This window comes from Sinocyclocheilus anshuiensis, unplaced genomic scaffold, assembly GCF_001515605.1.
Source record: "Sinocyclocheilus anshuiensis isolate Anshui unplaced genomic scaffold, SAMN03320099.WGS_v1.1 scaffold2231, whole genome shotgun sequence".
Lineage (NCBI taxonomy): Eukaryota > Metazoa > Chordata > Actinopteri > Cypriniformes > Cyprinidae > Sinocyclocheilus > Sinocyclocheilus anshuiensis.
Window position 1 is genome coordinate 18200 of NW_015540973.1, and position 19154 is coordinate 37353.

The window sequence follows — 19154 nt, forward strand, 5'->3', positions numbered from 1 at the left end:
ATGTACCTAAATGCGTTTGTTTGCGTGAATCATTTGTGATCCAGCTTCACCTACAGATGAAGTGAGTGTAAGTGTTTTCTATGAATCTTTGCAAATCGCCTTTCCTAATAGTGTGCTAGTTAGCAAGTTTCGCGGCTAAATGTAGCTAAAGTAAACAGGATGGCTTGTCACCCCACAAAAGAGAGGGGTGGGGTCAGCAGAGCTCATTAGCATTTAAAGGGAAATGCAACAAAACGGGTTGCAGTGAAAAGAGCTGATTTTAACAAGGTAAAATGGGTGTTTTTACACTACCACTGAGAAATTCTAACCAAAGTATGTTATAGACTTTTCATTAAGACCCTAAATAATCATATCAACTTGTGGAAAATGGGCATCCGATGACCCCATTTAAAGAAAGAATAGTAATAATAATAATAATTATTATTATTATTACATTTTTTTTAAAAATACGAAATGATTTATTGCGACATACAAAGCACAGATCATGAATCTACATTTCATATCATTCCCCCTTGTTTGTTTTTTTTTGTTTGGTTTTTTTTTTCTTTATCTTTGTTTGGAGTGAGGGGGTTACTATGACCTTGGCATCATTTTTATATTGATGTAAACTAAGTTTTCTTGCTTACACATAGGTCTTATTAAGGACTTGCATCCAGATTTATTCGTTTCAAGAACACTGACAACATGCATCTTGAATTTAGAAAGATCCCAAAATATATTTTGCCTGCTGCTTCGGCTGCAATATATATTTAGCACATAACAGACACAGACAGCTAGAGCACTTTCTCTCCCTTCAGAAAAGCCCAAAACCTTCCCAGTCCATTCTTCTGATGCTGCTGTCAGATCGGCTGCTTTACCAACCCTGGTGTCACCTGTCTTACAGGATCAGCCCCGCAGTACATGGGCCAGGAGGAGTTCTACGGAGAGCAGTATGGACACACTCAAAGCTCCAGCGAGCCTGTTAGCCAACAGTATTACTCGGATGGTAACCAAGCTCTCATCCAGAAATTTTCCTCATTCATTCATTCATTCATTCATTCATTCATATATATCACAACCCAGTTTCTGAAATATCCTTTTCCCCCATAAAAATATGACTAAAGCAGACTTGAGAACAAGCTTAAGTTCTATAAGAGTGTCTTCATTGCCTGTAAATCTTTTTTTTTTTTTGGTGTGCTGAAATTTCAGATTTGTCTTTCCTTCCTCGCTTTGTTGTTGCTGGCTAAAAGATTGGTCATTTGAGGCTTCTGTTTTCTTTTGTGTGAGTTTGTATGTCAATTCAAAGTAGGATGCACACATCTAAAAATCTGTTAAACAGGTCGATCAAGAGAAAGCTTAGTTGAAATGCAAAAAGCCCGGCACACTATTTTTTATTTATTTATTTTTTGCTTCCAAAAAACGATAATGTAGTTTCATGAACCACAAGCAGTCTTCATCAGGCAAAAACACAGCAAATATCAACAACTTTTATATCAACACAATGAACAATCACACGTTTAATTTACATGAAAAATAACAGTGTGCTGGTCTTTTTGCATTTCAGCTGAATTTGTTTATGTGCAAACAGTTGTCTGAATGTCTGCGAGCTGTGAGGGCAATTTGTTCCACTTTTGTTTTTTTCCCTGTAGGTGTGTACTATTATGTCTTTTTTCAACAGGCCATGGGGAGTATTCCTATCAGCAGTCTTCCTATGGGGAGCAGAATTATGAGAGATCCTTTGACGAGTTGTCACAACACTATTACGAAGGCGGTAAGTTCCAACTCAGTATGTTCAGGACCAAGCTCAAAAATCAAGTTTTATTATAATATAGGGTTACTCACACACACGTTGGTATATGTGGTTTATGGGGACTCCCCATAGGCGTAATGGTTTTTATACTGTACAAACTGTATTTTCTATCCCCTTACCATAACCCCACACCTAAATCTAGGTTTTAAGCCATCTGGTTTACAAGGACACCGGAAGTGTTTTCATGTCTTCAATTAAATGAGTACTTGAAGGAGGGGTTATGCAATAATCATGATAAAAATTAAACAATTATGCTTGATTAAAACATAAGGTTAAAGAAAATGTTACGAGAAAAAAACTAGATGTTTAATAATTTATCATCAAGAAAGGAATATGATTTTCAAATAATTCATAGTCAATAATGCTGTGCATTGAGGTTTGAGACAGGTAAAGCTGAAGAGCAAATGAACACCAGTAAACTTAAGTGTTTTTCCAGCAGGTTATTTTATCATATAGGATGCCTTTGTGAGGTGTTGGTTGATTGAATGTGCTTACTTGTGGTGTTAATTCTGGAGAGAATGTCATACCAGATGACACAGCAAATTTTAAATCTAAATGAGCCAATTTCTTCAGCAAGAGAGTGGGCCTCAACTTTCACTGTGGAGTCTTTAGTCTGTTCCCTGACTTCCAACAAATCTTCTCTAACCTTTCCTGCTTGGTAGCGTAAAGGTGCAATACTGTTAACTCCGCTCTCCCATCGCGTTTCACTCCAGGACTTGAGTGTGACATCCACATACTTCTGCAATATGGCCCATCTTTGAGGAGACCCTGAGAAGAGTGTAAAGTTTTTCCACATTTCCAAAAAATAAATAAATAAATAAAATCAAGTGGCATCCTTGGACGCTTTAGCAGCATATGAAATCATTAGATTTTAGGTATGTGCTCCACAAGGCATATAAAAATCACATGGATTTTTTGCTAACAGTCTAGCCTGCACACCTTTATTTCGGCCCTTCATGTTTGCACCATTGTCATAAGATTGTCCCCTACAGTCCTGGAAAGGGATGTTCAACTCTTCAAGCCTTTTAAGAATTAAGCCGCTTTTCCACCAAAATTTCCTGGAACAATTTGTCCCAGGAACTTTTTTTTTCCTCCAGACCGGTTGCTGTCTGCGTTTCCATCGAAAGTACCATGAAAAATAGGCAAATCGTCTGGTGACGTTGGTCTGCACGCGTTTCTCAATAGCAAGTATGCAAATTTCGGACTTGCGTCTTTGGTAGTTTGGACTTCGAGTTCGAGTTTTAAAAGTATTTCAGGTGAGAATATAGTTGTTTAAAACTCAATTCTTCAGTTTATTTATAAAGACAGCGACTATTTGAAAATGTGTGCCACTGATTTCGGAGACGTGAGCTCCACACGATCAGCGGGCGCTCAGTGCTCATGTATCCCAATGAGAGCAGCCTCAACTCGACTTGTTCTTCTGACATTTGCTGCTGGCTTTAGTGGTTAAACATGAGATATATGTAATTTATCAACAGATCCCCTGAGTGCCAGATTTCTTTCTGCCAAGGAATGAATAATACTGATTAAGCTTGTGAGAACATCTCTCCAACGATTCTTTTCTGCCTCCAAGAGGGCCATTTCAGCTTCATCAATAGTTTTCCCCTGTGAAAGACGGAGTGCAAAATCCTTCCATTTCACCAATGCTTATGTGTCGGTGGCTGTCTTGAGAAGTGAGAAAAACAACTCATAAAGAAGCTTCGGAAAACAACTCATAAAAAGACGAGGACGTGAATGGTTTTTACAAGTCGGAATCTAAAATACGGTAATATCATGTGAACATTTCATATGAAATTCTGTCAGTGAGGGGGAGATGTAGGCACGTTTTGGATCTTTGTTTCTTGGATTAAACAGCACTTTGATCTTCAATGTTTTCCCTGAGTATTCCGTGACAGAATACTGAAGCCACTACAGATCCAACAGTTGGGCAGTGTTTGTCTGTTTTCTTTTGGACCATGGGCATTCAAATTCTTTCTCCAGCCACTAAGAAGGAGCGGATGGCACAACATCAGTCCTTGATGGCTCTGCACCAGCAGGGAATGGAGGTAGGAGGCTTCACCCAGACATGACCCACTTCCCCTGTGTGAGATGGAGGGACTTAGAATCCTGGATTTCTGGGATTTCATCAAATACCTCCATCTGGAGGACCTGACTCCGGTGGTCCCAAGTGGTGGTTCTGAAGAACCCGACTCTGGTGGTCCCAGAGGTTACTGAGCAGCCCGCTCTCCTTGGCTGCGCTCCATTTCACATTTAAACACGCACTCGCGAACTTCACTAAGCACTTCCCCTCGGGGGCATCCCCGCTGCCATTTTGAAGTGTGTTCCACTTTGTGAAGTGGACGAGGGAAGTTTATATGGACAGACCCTCGACCCCTCCATTTTGACTGAGGGAGTCTGCTTCATATTCACACTTCAGGCCACTCCACAGAGCACAATGCAAAGCGATTATGACGCCATCGCAGATCAAGTTTAATTGAGGAAGATTATTAGTTTATTGTTTATCTATTAGAATACAGGATTCTAAGTGATCAAGGGCATAGGACGTTCCAATTCAGCCCATTCCAAGGGTTCCGCCAGTATTGGGCACTCATGCAACATAATCAATAATGTACATCCAAGTAAACGAGACGGAGGGAAGTTTGCGAGTGAAGGGCATAAAAAATGAACTATAACGCCAGTCTGGGTGCCCTCAGAGTCCACTCAGGAACCCGCTCCAGTCTGGGAACCTTTAGAGTCCACTCCAATCCGTCAGCCCTCAGTGTCCACTCCAGAACCTGATCCAGTCTATGAATCTGCTCCTAAGCTCACTCAAGTCTACGAGTTAATTCCAGAGCTTACAGTTTACGAGTCCACTCCAGAGCCCACTCAAGTCTATGAGTCTGCTCCAGTTCCTCCTGAGGTGGCAGCTTCTGCTGCAGAACCTGCCAAGGTGGTGGTGGAAGTTGCTAAGGGAGTAGATGTGACCGTGATCCCAATGACCACAGAAGTAGAATGACCTATAAGGAAATTACATTGATAATTATAATTAGAAATATTAATCACAGGATATTCTACAGTAAACTGAGCATACACAATGGCTGCTGTACTACTAACTGTCCTACCACTTCTTCTGAGGTTGAAACAGACATGGAAGGAATAGTAGGATCAGTGGATGAAGGTGCTGGTAAGTGCTCCTCCCCTGCAGAGGATGGACCTGATGAAAGATGAAAATAATAATAATTATAAAAATATAATAATACAATATAAAATAAAGTTAGCCATATTAGATGTCAATATGATAGGTAATGCTAGGTAACTGTCTGTCAAAAACAAACAAACAAAAAAGATCTCTCAAAAGGCATGATTTATCCATATAAATATATTGATCTGGGATTGTTGAAAACTCACATGCTGTATCATCATCAGCTGTAGCACTGGCACTTGGGGCAGGTGGCGTTGGTTGTGCCCACCTCCAAAATATTTCAATGGTGCTCCTAAGGAAGTTTTAAAAGAGTATTAGTTGACGGAACAGAATGTTATTTTAACATTAAAAAAAGTTATTTCAACATGTTGTAAGCAATGTTAAACTGTTATCAGTACCAATTGTATAAAACAGAACTTTTTTTATTACAAAATATATACCCAGGAAAGATATTTTTACAAAGAAGACAAAAACTTTAATCTAAAACCAGCTAAGTAATGTAAATGTAAATGTCAGTAATATGTTGTATTATATAATATATTAAGATGTCAAGGCTATTTATGGATGTTTAATCAAACATTAACTTTCTTGCTATGTTAATTAACTAGCCAGCTAATGTTAGCTTGCAATATAGCCTATAGTTTAGTTTACATGAATTGTCTTAACTTACCTTTATCTTGCTGTTTTTTCCTCTTCCTCAGTTTTCTTCTTTTTTCTTTTCTCTTCACCAGAAGGATATGTCCTTTTTTGTGACATTAATCAACTTCAGTAATCAAATCATAGTCTGACTGACTGTGCTTGCATCCTGCAGCCTGGTAAAGGCACAATATGTAAGATTTTTTTATTAAATTATCCAAAAACCACTAGAACAGTGTTATATATTTTGCTGACTTGTGTACTTACATTATCCCAAATGTTTTGAAGAATGTTTAAATCCAGAGAAATAAGCAATTTTAACTAGTGATACGGACCGTGTCCATAGTGTCATTGTGTCGCCTGCCAATGACGTTATTAAACTCTTGATTTCCGGTTTTGTTTTGTAGAAAGCATGGAAACACCAAAGACGCTTTAATATGTTGTGCGTTTTATTAGACCGGAGACGACCGCACAGAGTAGCATTATAACAGAACTTTCAAATGTATCTAGTATGATAAAACAGCGCTGCTTTACCCCACATACGCATGACCGGAAGGAGCGGAAGCGGTCGACTGTGGCATAATAAAAGCTCCGCTGCTTTCAAGCCGTGTGTCACGCTCGTTCAGCAGCCTCGTTTTGCTTCGATGGCTTTCAGCCTCACCTTGCTTCATTCTACTACGTTAATAAATCATTAGCTCATCCATGAACATGATTTCTGCCTGAGTCCCGTCGGATTGCGTCGGCTGTGGGGATGAAGACGACAACTCCCATGATTCCACACTCAGTCACGGCATCATCAAACTACGCCTTTGTCTCTTTGTTTATTTTGAATACGCACCCTCTAGTGGCGAAAATGACATTGTGCCTTTAACATATTGCGTTTTATAGCTGCAAGGAGGACGATATCGTTGACAAAATCCAAATCCACAATTCATCTACCATCTCCCCAAGCAAGCCATAGTAGCCTGGTTCGGTGACATGTCGCATGACGAAATCTACAGCGAGGATGAAGAGGAACGGCGAGATCATGCATCCCTGGTGGACACCAGTATTAATCCAGAAGTAGTCAGAATTGCCTCTGTCCATGCGAACACAGCAACTGGTTTCATAGTAGATGTTCCTTAAAATGTCGACAAACTTTGCTGGGAAACCGTAGCTTTGCACTGTTTTCCACAGTGTTTCTCGATGAATGCTAATTAATTGATAGCTTCCATTGGAATTCGGTGCGTTGCTTGATAAAATTCCTCAAGAAAAAAAAAAATGTGTTCAATACATGATCTCCCACTTCGGAAACCAGCCTGCTCCTCTCACAATAGTGCGTCATCACTTGACGGAGGTGTCGAAAGAGAACCGGGCACAAAACCTTGCCGGTTCATTAAGGTGGTCATGTTGTCAATTAGGGCTTGGCCACCATACTTGAGCATTTGCGCTGAAATCTCGTCGATGCCGGGTGTGCGACCACACCAAAGGGCCATAACTGCCGCTTTAATTAGATACATAAACATAATGTTATAAGGTACGTCTGCACAAAAGGGCTCCCATTGTGGATGCACTCTTCCAGTAATAATGTGCTAAAATGCTTTCGAAACCATGGTTTCACTTATATAGCAGTTATGCAATCATCGTTTTCATGATCAATCATTACTGTTGTTTCTGAGTTCTCATGCCCATCAGTTGTCGTGGCCAAGGGTGGCACAAGATGACACCTGACACCCAAAAAATTTGCCAAACCAAGAAAGGGTTTATACTCACCGCATCCGCACAAGCACAAATTTGTCTGGATTTTAAAAAAAAAGAAATGGTGCTGTTATGTGTAACTAGTTCCTTTAGTTTATTGCTTCTGGTAATTTAATCAGTAGAATTGCTAGATGAATCAACGTACTTCCATGAGAATCGATTGGTGAGTTCCTGAAGTTCTATCAACTTGGGAATACCTACCAAAGCGCCATGGATGCTGCCCCTTCCAGTGTCCTGTGCGAGCCTCCTGCGCCCCTTTTTGGTGTAGGCCGGGGCTAGCAACAAGAAGACCAGTCACTGTTGTCGTAGCACTACCCACTTAGTGAGATTGGATAACATTGGGAAAACGTACCCGTACCACTTGGAACAGGAACGTTGCGGAAGCCCCATCCTTCCCGAAGGAGGTTTCGGAAGCACTTACACATATGACATCCGTTTAGGTGCATATGGAAGATTAGAGGTGATTGTAACCCTCATGGAAATGGCAGAAGTCTGCTGGGGAAACACGGGCTCTGAGGCTATACCGTGGACTTTACACATTTGGGATCCACTTAGGTCTCTACATATGGAACCCAGCCCTCTACCGGTTCTCACAGATTCATCGAATGAGGGCCTGGCACCGGATGTTCTGCCACGTCTGGCTGCCGAGGGAATGTAGGGTTGCTCGACAGGGTCTACAGTACGGACACTCTGTAGCAGTTTTAGCAAGCCGACACTAAACCGGGGCCTCTCAGTGCCTCTACCCGTTTGAGGTGAGAACACAGGAGGATACCAGCGGGCAGGGCACACCTTGTGCCTGATAAGCCAGGGTGATGGCATCCACAATCCAGTGGGCCATCCTCTGCTTAGAGATGGCCTTCCCCTTCTGCCGGCCTCCGTAACAGACAAAGAGCTGGTCTGAGGTCCTAAAGCTATGTGTCCAGTCTACGTACCATCTCAAGGCTCGGACGGACAAAGCAAAGCTAGGGTTGGGTCTGCCTCCACTGGGGGCAGTGCTGGCAGGTTCACTACCTGATCCCTGAAGGGGGTAGTAGGAACCTTGGGCACATAGCCGGGCCGGGGCCTCAGGATTACCTTGATGGCATCCACAATCCAGTGGGCCATCCTCTGCTTAGAGACGGCATTCCCCTTCTGCCGGCCTCCGTAACAGACGAAGAGCTGGTCTGAGGTCCTGAAGCTTTGTGTCCGGTCTACGTAGCATCTTAATGCTCGGACGGGACAGAGCAAAGCTAGGGCTGGGTCTGCCTCCTCTGGGGGCAGCGCTTGCAGGCTCACCACCTGATCCCTGAAGGGAGTAGTGGGAACCTTGGGCACATAGCAAGGCTGGGGCCTCAGGATTACCTGGGAGTCAGCCGGCCCAATCTCTAGGCATGATTTGTCAACCAAAAATGTGTGCAGGTCCCCTACCCTCTTGATGGAGGCCAGTGCAAGAAGGAGCAGAGTTTTAATTGATAGAAATTTCAGCTCAACTGACTACAAAGGCCCAAATGGGCCCTTCTGTAGTGCTTTGAGTACTAGAGACAGGTCCCAAGAGGGTATAGAGGGGGGCCGGGGGGGATTTAACCTTCTTGCCTCCTACCCTCTTGATGGAGGCCAGTGCAAGCAGGAGCAGAGTTTTAATTGATAGAAATTTCAGCTCAACTGACTACAAAGGCCCAAATGGGCCCTTCTGTAGTGCTTTGAGTACTAGAGACAGGTCCCAAGAGGGTATAGAGGGGGGCCGGGGGGGATTTAACCTTCTTGCCCCCTAAGGAACCTGATGACCAGGTCATACTTCCCTACCGATTTCCCTTCCACAGGGTCATGGTTAGCAGCAATCGCAGCGACATAGACTTTAAGGGTGGAGGGAGACAGCGTCTGTGCAAGAAGGTTCTTATTTTTTTATTTTTTTACCATCTGGGGATGGAGTCTCCACTCTCCGGGGAGCGCAGCTCATAACAGCTCGTAGGCTGCACGGTTGTGCAGGCCCGGAATTTAAGTGGCACGAAGCGACCTCAGATGCTTCTGACTCCAGAGGAGGAGGTGGTGGGTGAGTTGCGACATGCGCAGGGGGCCCGGAATTTAAGTGGCACGAAGCGACCTCAGATGCTTCTGACTCCAGAGGAGGAGGTGGTGGGTGAGTTGCGACATGCGACGGGAGCATAGACCACCTTGTCGGTTGATGTACGCAACGGTCTCAGTGTTGTCCGTGCGGACCAGCACGTGCTTGCCTCGTAAGCGCCCTCTGAGACGGCTCAAGGCAAGGCGTACTGCTAACAACTCTAGGCGGTTGATGTCCCAGTGCAGTTGGGGGCCCGTCCAAACCCCCAACACTGCATGCTCGTTGTACGTAGCCCCCCAGCCAGTGGTGGAGGCATCCGTGTAAACCACAGCATGCCTGGAGACCTGTTCCAAGGGCACTCCTGCTTGGAGAAACGCAAGGTCTGAGGTGCGAGAGAACCAATTCCTGTATTTGCACAACTGATCCTGAGACTGAGCTAGTATGAGCCAGTCGTCGAGGTAGTTGAGAATGCGAATGCCCTGATCTCTCAGGGGAACAAGGGCTGAACTATTCAGTTCTCCCATCATTCATGATCTCAATTATGTTTCAGGAAACTCTCAGTACAGCCAACAGCAGACACAGTACCAACAAGGCTCTGGGACGCACCAGACGTTCAGCCAACATCTGTACCCATCCCAAGCCGGCTACAGCGCTCAGCCTCAGGGATACGGTAACAGACTACATCAGATTACATCGATTTCATTCAGTATTAATTGATCCCTACAGATGATATACAGCAATATACAGACTTGTGCTGTTTGGCTCTGAAGGTGCAGGGCAGGGCAGCTCATCCCAGTATCCTCAGTATCAGCAGGGCCAGAGTCAGCAGTACCCATCATACCGCTCCATTCAGCCAGGACCAGCCGCCCCATCACAGAGGTCCTACTCTTTTGAACAGGTGAACACCATGACCGTCCTGTACAATGACAAAGTGACCCAGCCCAGTAATGAGAGGGTCAGTTCACCCATCAGATTTCATCCAATGTCTGATGTCTTTTATTAAATGCCATTATGTATTTATTTTTTTATTTTTCTCCACAAAGGGTCAGTATGGAAACTATCAGCAATAAAGAGACATGGCTAATGTGTGGGGCAGTTTTTTGTGTGCATCCCTCTTTACTCTGGATGCTGGAAAAACAGAGGATTCTCCACCAGCCCTGGCTCACAGGCTTGCTACGGAATCAGAATCAAACTCTATAAACGGAAACAAATAAATTAGATTTTTTACAAGGGTTTGGAGTTTATTTTTTAATCCTACTTTTATCATACAGGAGATATTATTTTCTCTACCAGCACACTGAAGTCTCGGATACTTTAGCTTTTTTCTGTAATTATTTGTTTATTTTGCACTGTAAATTTTGTCGATTGATTGAATGGATGGATGAATGGATTAATGTTCTGATAGCACAAATGGAAATACTGATGTTTATTTTCCATGTTTATTTTGTTATTTATTTAGTTTTGTTTATTTCAATTTTAAATACTGTAATCATAAATTTTAATCGAAGGGAACGCAAAATTGCAGACAAATAGCCAAAGTTCAAATTTTACACATAATAAGTTGTATATAGATTTCTTTATTGGAATCCTCATGTACATTTACAGTATATAGTATGGTGTTCTTCAACAGTTTACCGCGTGACATGCCGGTGTGATGTTGTTCTCATCATGTTTTAGGGGACTGAATGTTTAGGATGTAGACATTTTCATGCTTTACTGTTGCTCTGACACTGTATACTGTATCATATGATACAGTATAAACTCAAACCTAAAAAAAAAAAACATTTTTAATGGGGGTTAAAGATGGATTCACCCGTAAGGGGACAGCACACTCAAAAACTGTGGCAAATTGACATTAAAGACAATTATCACTGGCTGTTAAACAGCTTTTATACCATACTGCACAAATAATCTGTGACAATTGTGGGATACGTGTGTTTACTTAGCAAACTGTACGGTTTATCTGTAATTTGATTACTGATATTGAGTATGCATATGTAGTATATACACTTATGTGAAAACATCTAGTTAGCACAATTGAAAAGACATTTGTGATCATTTGAACAAATATCTTACATCTCCATCTTCACTGTTCTGTAATATATGGACTTTTATGAAATTCATAAAAATAAAAAATTAATTAATTTTCATCAACCTTAGCACTGGTTTCCTTGTGTTCTGTGACAGTGTACGGATTTTTACAGATAAGCACAAGTCAAGGTGCGATGGCAAACAGAACCAGATTTCAATGGATCCGTTATGATTTACTATACACACCAAACACATAAAATAAGGCTTTCACATAATGATGTGTTTGAAGTCAGTGATGAACAGTTCTTCTGTGTGTCGTCTGATCTCTACGTACAGTGCTGGTAGACATATTAGGAACAAACTATATTCCTTCCTATTTTTTCAGTCTATTTTACTTTAGAATTTATTCTACAAATTCCTTCAAAATAAAACTGTTTTAAAATAAGCTACTTACCTCATCAGGAGGTTTTTCTTGTTTTTCTCAAGGAGCTGAAAGCTGCAGATATACACTATACCTATTCTAGTCTCGTTGCAAACACACTCTCATAAAAGTTCATAACTATTTTACATTTTGGCATATTGGTGGGTAATTAATGTGAATTTGTATAATCTCAGCATTCTCATATGATCTGCTCACCTGAAGCTGATTGGTGTTTGTTTGGCTAATGGCTGTTGCTCGTAAGAGGAAGCAGAGAGGGAAATAATTGCTGCCAGTAATGAATCAAATGTTAACCATATTCCATGTTATGTCATGGTTTCCAGTTGTGTGCTGTCACCTGGGCCATAAACCTCATATAAATTATTTTTTTTTTAAACTCTAAATGTTGGCCCACGTGTCATATCCAGACCAAACGTGACAACAATCTACACTTGTCCCAAAAGGTTGCTAGTTCAGTACACAATAAAATTACTTTTCTAATACAGCCTTATATACTACTCACTAGGCTGTTGAAATTTTAACAAAATATATAGCAAATACTTAAAAGTAGTTAAGAACATGCAACAGCGCAACATATAGCATTTTCTGCAAGTACTGTATTTAACAGCGTGTCTGAGGTAGTCCCTCCCCCGCTTCGATTTCATTGGTCGACTCACCTGCCGTTCTGCCCTCATTTTTGAAAAACACTTCATACAGTCAGTAAAATCACTTTGACAACCGTTTCATAAAAATCATAGTAAAATTGCTCAGAATTGTGAAGCATTGAGAAAATTATGATAATGATATTCTTGCATTTTTCAGTCTTTGTATGGACTGTTGTAAGTGACAAATGAAAATCAGGAAGTGTACAACTTTTTATTTGTTTACAACCGTTTACCATAAACGTTAATGGACAATTAATTTACAGTAAATGGCTCTCCTTAAATATTAAACAATCAGATAATTGAAAACATACTGTACATCTTTCTGAGGGTTTTTAATTGTAGACTCATTGTCAAAATTATTTCCATCAGAATTTAAAGGGGTCATATGATGTGATTTCAATTTTTCCTTTCTGTTTGAAGTGTTACAAGCTCTTGGTGCATAAAGAAGATCTGTAAAGTTGCAAAGACTAAAGTCTCAAATCCAAAGAGATATTTTTTATAAAAGTTAAGACTTGTCCATGCCTACCTAAAACGGCTCGTTCTAACATGCCCCCACGTCTACGTCACGACTCGCAGCCTATAAGTAAGTTTTTTTTAATTTAAAGAATTTGCCACTGATGATTCAAGCACGAGTTTAAGCAGTGTACAGTAGCGCTTGTTGTTTGTCATTTCTCCGATCACAAATGCAGACATGGTTTTATGTTTACGGGAAAACCTGAGAAAGTGAGGATCTGGAGGATTTTTCTGAAGAACAGCGATGCTCAGGACGAACAAGAGACTCATGAACAACCATCACAAAACATGACAACAGTCCTACAGTTTCTATAAATTCAGTTATTTTGTCTTGTGGAGTACAGTATCTAAACATCTGTTGTGTGAAATCACTTATTCGGGACAGTACTAAAATGCAGTTTTTATGATCCCTCTAATCTTGTTAAAAAAAATTAACATTTTGCATTTTCTGCAAGGGGTATGAAAAAAAACCTATCTTAGGATGCTTTTGCAGACCGTCAGATTCAGAGAATCACCAATTGCTGTTTCCACTAATTGCCCAGTACAGTTTACATTGAATTTTAATGTCATTTAAACATTAATCACTTTAGTCATCTAAAATACTTTTTGGATGTAACTATAATTTGACTACCACTCATTCAAAATGTAACTGTAATGAAACACAGTTACTCATATTTTGCATTTTAAATGCGTAAGTTACAATGTGCTCTGCTACTCCCCAACCCTGATTATAATGGCAAGTCCTCAACTGCTGTCCTTTAGAAAGACATGCTCACTTATCTGTAGTGTTTAAAAATGGCCTTTGCTAACTCGTGCTACAAAAGACATGCTCTTACTGCATTCTCGCTATCTAAACCAGACACTTCAAAGTTCTTCCCTGTTACAATGACTTCCTCCTGAAGCGTGGCAGGTCTCGGAGGCTGAGCCCAGGAGAAAGTGTGCTGCCTGGAGAGGACACAACCGTATCGTTCCTGCTCGAGGAGCACCCTTGAATCTTGTAGGAGACGGAATTGCAGTACACCGAGTTGATGTTGCACTCAGGGCACTTGTTTGGGGATGGGGCTGAGCAGTGGCAGAGGCCCAGGTGATAGCAGACGCAGCTGCAGAGCGAGCTGAGCTGGGGCCGAGACTGGCTGGCGTTTAAGGGCAGGGGCAGAGGCGAGTAGAGCCTGCGCTCCTCTGCCGGCGACAGGATGAGGTTGGTGCAGCTGGTGCCCTCCTCGATGGGCAAGAACAGGTTGCTGTGGCAGTGATTTTCCTGCCCCAAACTCAGGGCCGTGAGGTTACGGCCCCTCTTCAGCGAGGCCCGCTCCTGCGCATCCCGCTTCTCGTCCTCGCTGTTCATAGTGAGGAACCTCAACACCACCAGGTTGAGGAAGGCTCCGATCACAGTCAGCCCCACGAGGATGTACATGAAGCTAAAGACCACGTAAGGGGTCTTCTCCTGGAGGTCCTCCTTCTTCTGAAGAGCCACGAAGTCGCCGAAGCCGATGGTGGTGAGGGTGATGAAGCAGTAGTAGTACGCGTGGAAGAAGGTCCAGCCCTCAAAGTGTGAGAAGGCGGCAGCCCCCACGCACAGAGTTCCCAAGCAGGACAGGAACCCCACCAACACCATGTTTTCCATGGAAATCTCAGTGCGATGCAGCCCTAGGCACTTCTTGACGCGGCTGAGGAGGTAGCGGACGAAGGTGTTCATCCTCTCGCCCAGACTCTGGAACATCACCAGCGTGAGCGGGATGCCCAGACCCGCATAGAACATGCAGAAGACCTTCCCTGCGTCTGTGCCGGGGGCCGCGTGCCCGTAACCTGCACAGAAACCCCCACGAGAGACATCTTAGATCGGCCAATGAGATCGTGGCAATGCTGTTTGAAACCCATGCTTTGAAGACATTGATCTGAGAGAGGATAGACTGTCAATGTCACTCTGAACGTTTGGTTATGCTTTATTTTAAAAAGGTGTCCTTGTTACCGTCAAATAAGAACCAAATTGCAGGGTTGATTTTTTTAACAGCCTGTATTATTAAACTCACGTTATGTATTCTCTGGTGTTATAAGTTTATTGTAGAATTTACAGCAAGGTCTTGGAGGAACATGCAGTGACTGTATGGTAAGGCATACTCACTCAGCATAGCATGCCAAATCTGTGAGGTTCCCCATGCGTGGTTCGAACCTCACAGGTTTGGCATGCTATGCTGAGCGTTGGCCTTACCATACAGTCACTGCATGTTCCTCCAAGACACATGTTAAAGGGATAGTTCACCCAAAAATGAAAGTATACGCGCGAGAGATCACTTCTGGCGCTTGTGTAAACTACGCCAGAGCACATACACACCTCACGCACCGGATGCTGTGCGCGCGCTCAAAGCAGTTGGACATAGTGGTGTATTAGAGGTAAAATATGATATAAATACTGTTCTGTTTCTGGCACAAACCGATCGTTTCGTGTCTTAGGACATCAATGTGTCGTCACGAGCCGCAGGGTTTAATTTGGATTTGTCTGTGCATGTTTTTTTTTACTCTCATAGATTTTGTTACCATTGCCATGCATTATACGACTGATAGACTGCAACGGCTGGAGTTAAAAATCATAATTTGTGTTCTACTGAAGAAACAAAGTCACCTACATCTTGGATGCCCTGGGGGTAAGCAGATAAACATCACTTTTCATTTTTGGGTGAACTATCCCTTTAATGTTTCAGCAAATATTATATTCAGAATTTTACATGGAAATAAATGCGGGTTTAGGGATTTTAGTTAAATGCGTGATTTTCTCTCATCAAACAATAAATTACATTACTTGATTAAAATAAAAAAATATAACCACATTTCCCCGCATTATGAGATTGCTGCATGATACTAACAATGCCAAAGCCAAGAGCAACTTTCACAAATGCATAACGCATCTGTGAAAGCATATTTCTTGTTATAAGCCTCATCTCAAGGTGCACAGACTTCAGTTACTTTCTGCAAAGTACAATTGGCAGTAAAGTAGTGGAAATTTTACAGTACATTTCTTAGAGCATTCTGAGAAATATTAGTTAACAACATTTAGTTAGATTTCAGTGTAAAATGACAGGTGAATCATTGCATTGCTTTCACAGTAAACTCAGAGCAGAGCTTCTCTCATGTCTGTCTGGTTACTGACAGCTTTATCATGTGAATTCCCAGTAAATGCTGTGCTGTTAGCAGCGGTCTGTGATGCTCAGTGCTGTGGTTTATGCAGGGCCGTTTCTAGCCAATTTGACGCCCTAGGCGAAATCCCTATTTCCCCCCCCCCAATTATATATATATATACCACAAAAGTGCCACAAATACTGCCTAAACAAAATACTGATTTTGTGCACTTCATTTACTGTACCAATCTTTTAAATTGGCCTTTGAACTTAGCTTTATTGCATGGCAAAAAAAAGTGTTACCTTGCCAAAGCACTGACAGAGCCCACTGATCTAATGGCGTTGTTGAGCGCTCCAAATGCAAACTTTAAATGCAACAATCAGGCAGCAATTGACAGCACTCTGATCTAGTGGCATACAGGCATCGTCAGATTGACAGTACTCTAGCCCAATAATGGGGGATCCAGTGGGGGCGGCAGTCATATTTCAGGGTGACCGTGCCACTCTTTATCACAACCCTGCTAAAAGTGCCAGTACGTGCGCTCATTGGTGCCCCTTCAGCTGGTGGCGCCCTAGGGTTTATGGTACAGCGGCATATTTTTCCCAGTATATCACAGTAAACGTTTATGTAGATTTACAATATTGACCACTACTTATCATGAAATATTATGAAAGTAAGATTTCTGCAGCACATTGCTATTAATCTACATGGGAAAAAATAATTGACATTAAAAAGTGTGGTGATAGTTGTTATACATTGTGCTGCACAAACACACCGATGTGAAAATGGAAGATTTAGGCCTGGTTTCACAGACAAGGCTTGGACTAAGCCAGGATTAGGCCATAGTTCAATTAGGACATTTAAGTAATTTTTATAAACGTGCCTTAGAAAAAACATCACTGGTGAGAAAAAACAAAGGCACTGGCATGTTTTAAGACCAGTCAGTGCAAGTTTCTTTCAGTTGAAACAGCTCAGACTTACATTTTAGTCTGGGACTAGGCTTAAGCCTTGTCTGTGAAACCGTCAAGGTAGTAGTCACAATTAACACACAGATTTGCTTTTCATAGGTCACTAATTCATTCACTTTTGAATTCAAATTATGAAATGGATATCCATTTTCATAAGCATAACACTGCATTTCTTACATTTATTCAGCACTTTCTTACACTGAAAATCAACTACTTTCAGGAAAAGAAAATCAACTGAACAAATAAACAACATGTAAGCAGACATGCAAACAAATAACAATTCATGCATAAAAACTATCATATTCAATCTGACAGCCACTCAGAATGGAAGAATTTTCTGACTGATGCCTCCATGCTTTTTTTCTGGATTTAGAGCCTGTTGGTGGATTAATTCCCAAGAAGCACCCAAGCTAAAACAAATAGCTTATAGCACCTCAAAGAAACACAATAAATACATAATATTTTTTAAACAAAAACAAGATCCAACAACTGTTCTGCCTCTGTAATTGAGTTTGTTACGTCCTTGCCTCCTCACAAAGTTTCTAAAAAGGAGTGGTGAAGAGATATTCATAAGCTAGAAGTGGATAATGGCTCTTATGTGATGTGCACATCATTTTTATCAGCAGCACCTGATTGACAGTAGACACCCATGTCTCCCAACTTAACAATAGAGCACAGAATCAGGGACAGTAATTTCTCTGGCAAAACAAACCTCTTCACCTCTCACTGTGACTTCATTACGTGCCACTCTAGACTCTGACAGAAAACTGAATCCACTCATTGGCAAAATATTAGCCATTGGTTAAGTACACAGCTGCAACTTTCTGCTTTTTTAAACCCTGAACCAAGCAGAATAACAACCACAAAGGCATCTGTCCTGCCAGACTTGGGCCATTAGGAAGCAAATGGTTTGGTCTCTCTGAGATGTTTTAGAAGCTTCACTGTATACTTACAATTCAACACTAACAAATAAAAAAATGAAGACGTTTGCTTGCCAGTGTGAATGGACATTCAATCACAGCATTGCTCCATATACTGCATTTTTACTTTGGTAACATATCCCATAGTGCATCGGGATTTGGTTGCACGTTTTGCAATAAATTGGCAGAAAATAACTTGCATTCATTGCAAATTGTTTACTATTAATACTGTAAATTCCTTTACGGCGTAGGCCTACTTCTTACTATAGGGATAGGCTTAGGGTTAGTTTCTTGTAGCTATGCATAATTTAATGTTATAACATGTAACAAGGACACTGTAAAATGAAGTGTTAACGCAAGTTTGAAGTTTGTAGATTATGATGTGTCATGCGATAGTTACTAATTCTTATACTGTTTTTTCTCAAAGGCGAAAACACTGAAGCTCACCTATCGTGGTGATGACAGTTATTGCAAAGTAAAAAGATCCGGCGAATTTCCACTGTCTGCCAGCGCGATGGGGCTCCGCCTGCAGCACCACTCGCTCGATCTCTCGGTAGTCGTGCTCGGTGAAGCGATACTTTCTCTTCATGTCGCTGCGCTTCTGCTCCAGCATGCGCTTCCGCGCGCTCTCAGTCTCGGACTCTAGGGCGTCGAAGACCGCGGCGCCCACCAGCAGATACGAGAACATGCAGAGGATGAGCGACAGCGTGCGTACATTCTGCTTCTTCATCTTCATCTTCAATCTAACAGGTTGCGCGACTGTGCATCGCTATTAGCGCTCTGTCTATTTACGAAACATTGAGCGACGGGGAATCCAGGTATCGTTTAGACGCATGTCGGAAGAAGAACAGAACCCGTCATGTTCGTGTCTTCGATTTCTTTCGTAGGCAAATAAGGTGTGTCGTAGAGAACAAACTAACTGAGCTCTCTCCTGTTTTAAACCAGTCTTCCTGGTCTGCGCAGATCGTGCGAAGGAAGGAGGTTTCCAAACTGAACCTGTCATATCTGGCAACCAATAAAATGTCCTGTAGTCCAGCTGCATTCACAGTCAGTCAGTCAGTCAGTCACAAGACATGCTGAGCTGAGGCATCGCCGCAGGTGTGTTTGATCGTACACGGAAAGCCGCGGTTCTCATCGCAGC

At 42.0% G+C, this 19154-nt stretch overlaps 2 protein-coding genes across 3 annotated transcripts; one reads left to right on the plus strand and one right to left on the minus strand.

Annotated features, from left to right (window-relative positions):
- Positions 1-756: 756 nt before the first annotated feature.
- On the plus strand, positions 757-11506 carry LOC107690088 (calcium-responsive transactivator-like). 2 transcript variants are annotated; one of them, XM_016488326.1, is made up of 5 exons: positions 757-985; positions 1658-1750; positions 9935-10054; positions 10155-10339; positions 10428-11506. In XM_016488326.1, the coding sequence occupies exons 1-5, from the start codon at positions 901-903 to the stop codon at positions 10452-10454; spliced, it is 510 nt and encodes a 169-aa protein (XP_016343812.1). In that variant the 5' UTR covers positions 757-900; the 3' UTR covers positions 10455-11506. The 2 variants fall into 2 exon arrangements, with proteins under 2 accessions (XP_016343812.1, XP_016343813.1); XM_016488327.1 differs by having other exon boundaries at positions 10155-10282.
- A 2342-nt stretch (positions 11507-13848) lies between these two features.
- On the minus strand, positions 13849-18939 carry kcnk15 (potassium channel, subfamily K, member 15). The gene is made up of 2 exons (XM_016488328.1): positions 18461-18939; positions 13849-14817 (listed from the first exon to the last, which is right to left on the minus strand). Exons 1-2 carry the CDS (start codon positions 18747-18749, stop codon positions 13892-13894), a joined length of 1215 nt encoding a protein of 404 aa, XP_016343814.1. The 5' UTR covers positions 18750-18939; the 3' UTR covers positions 13849-13891.
- Positions 18940-19154: the final 215 nt, after the last annotated feature.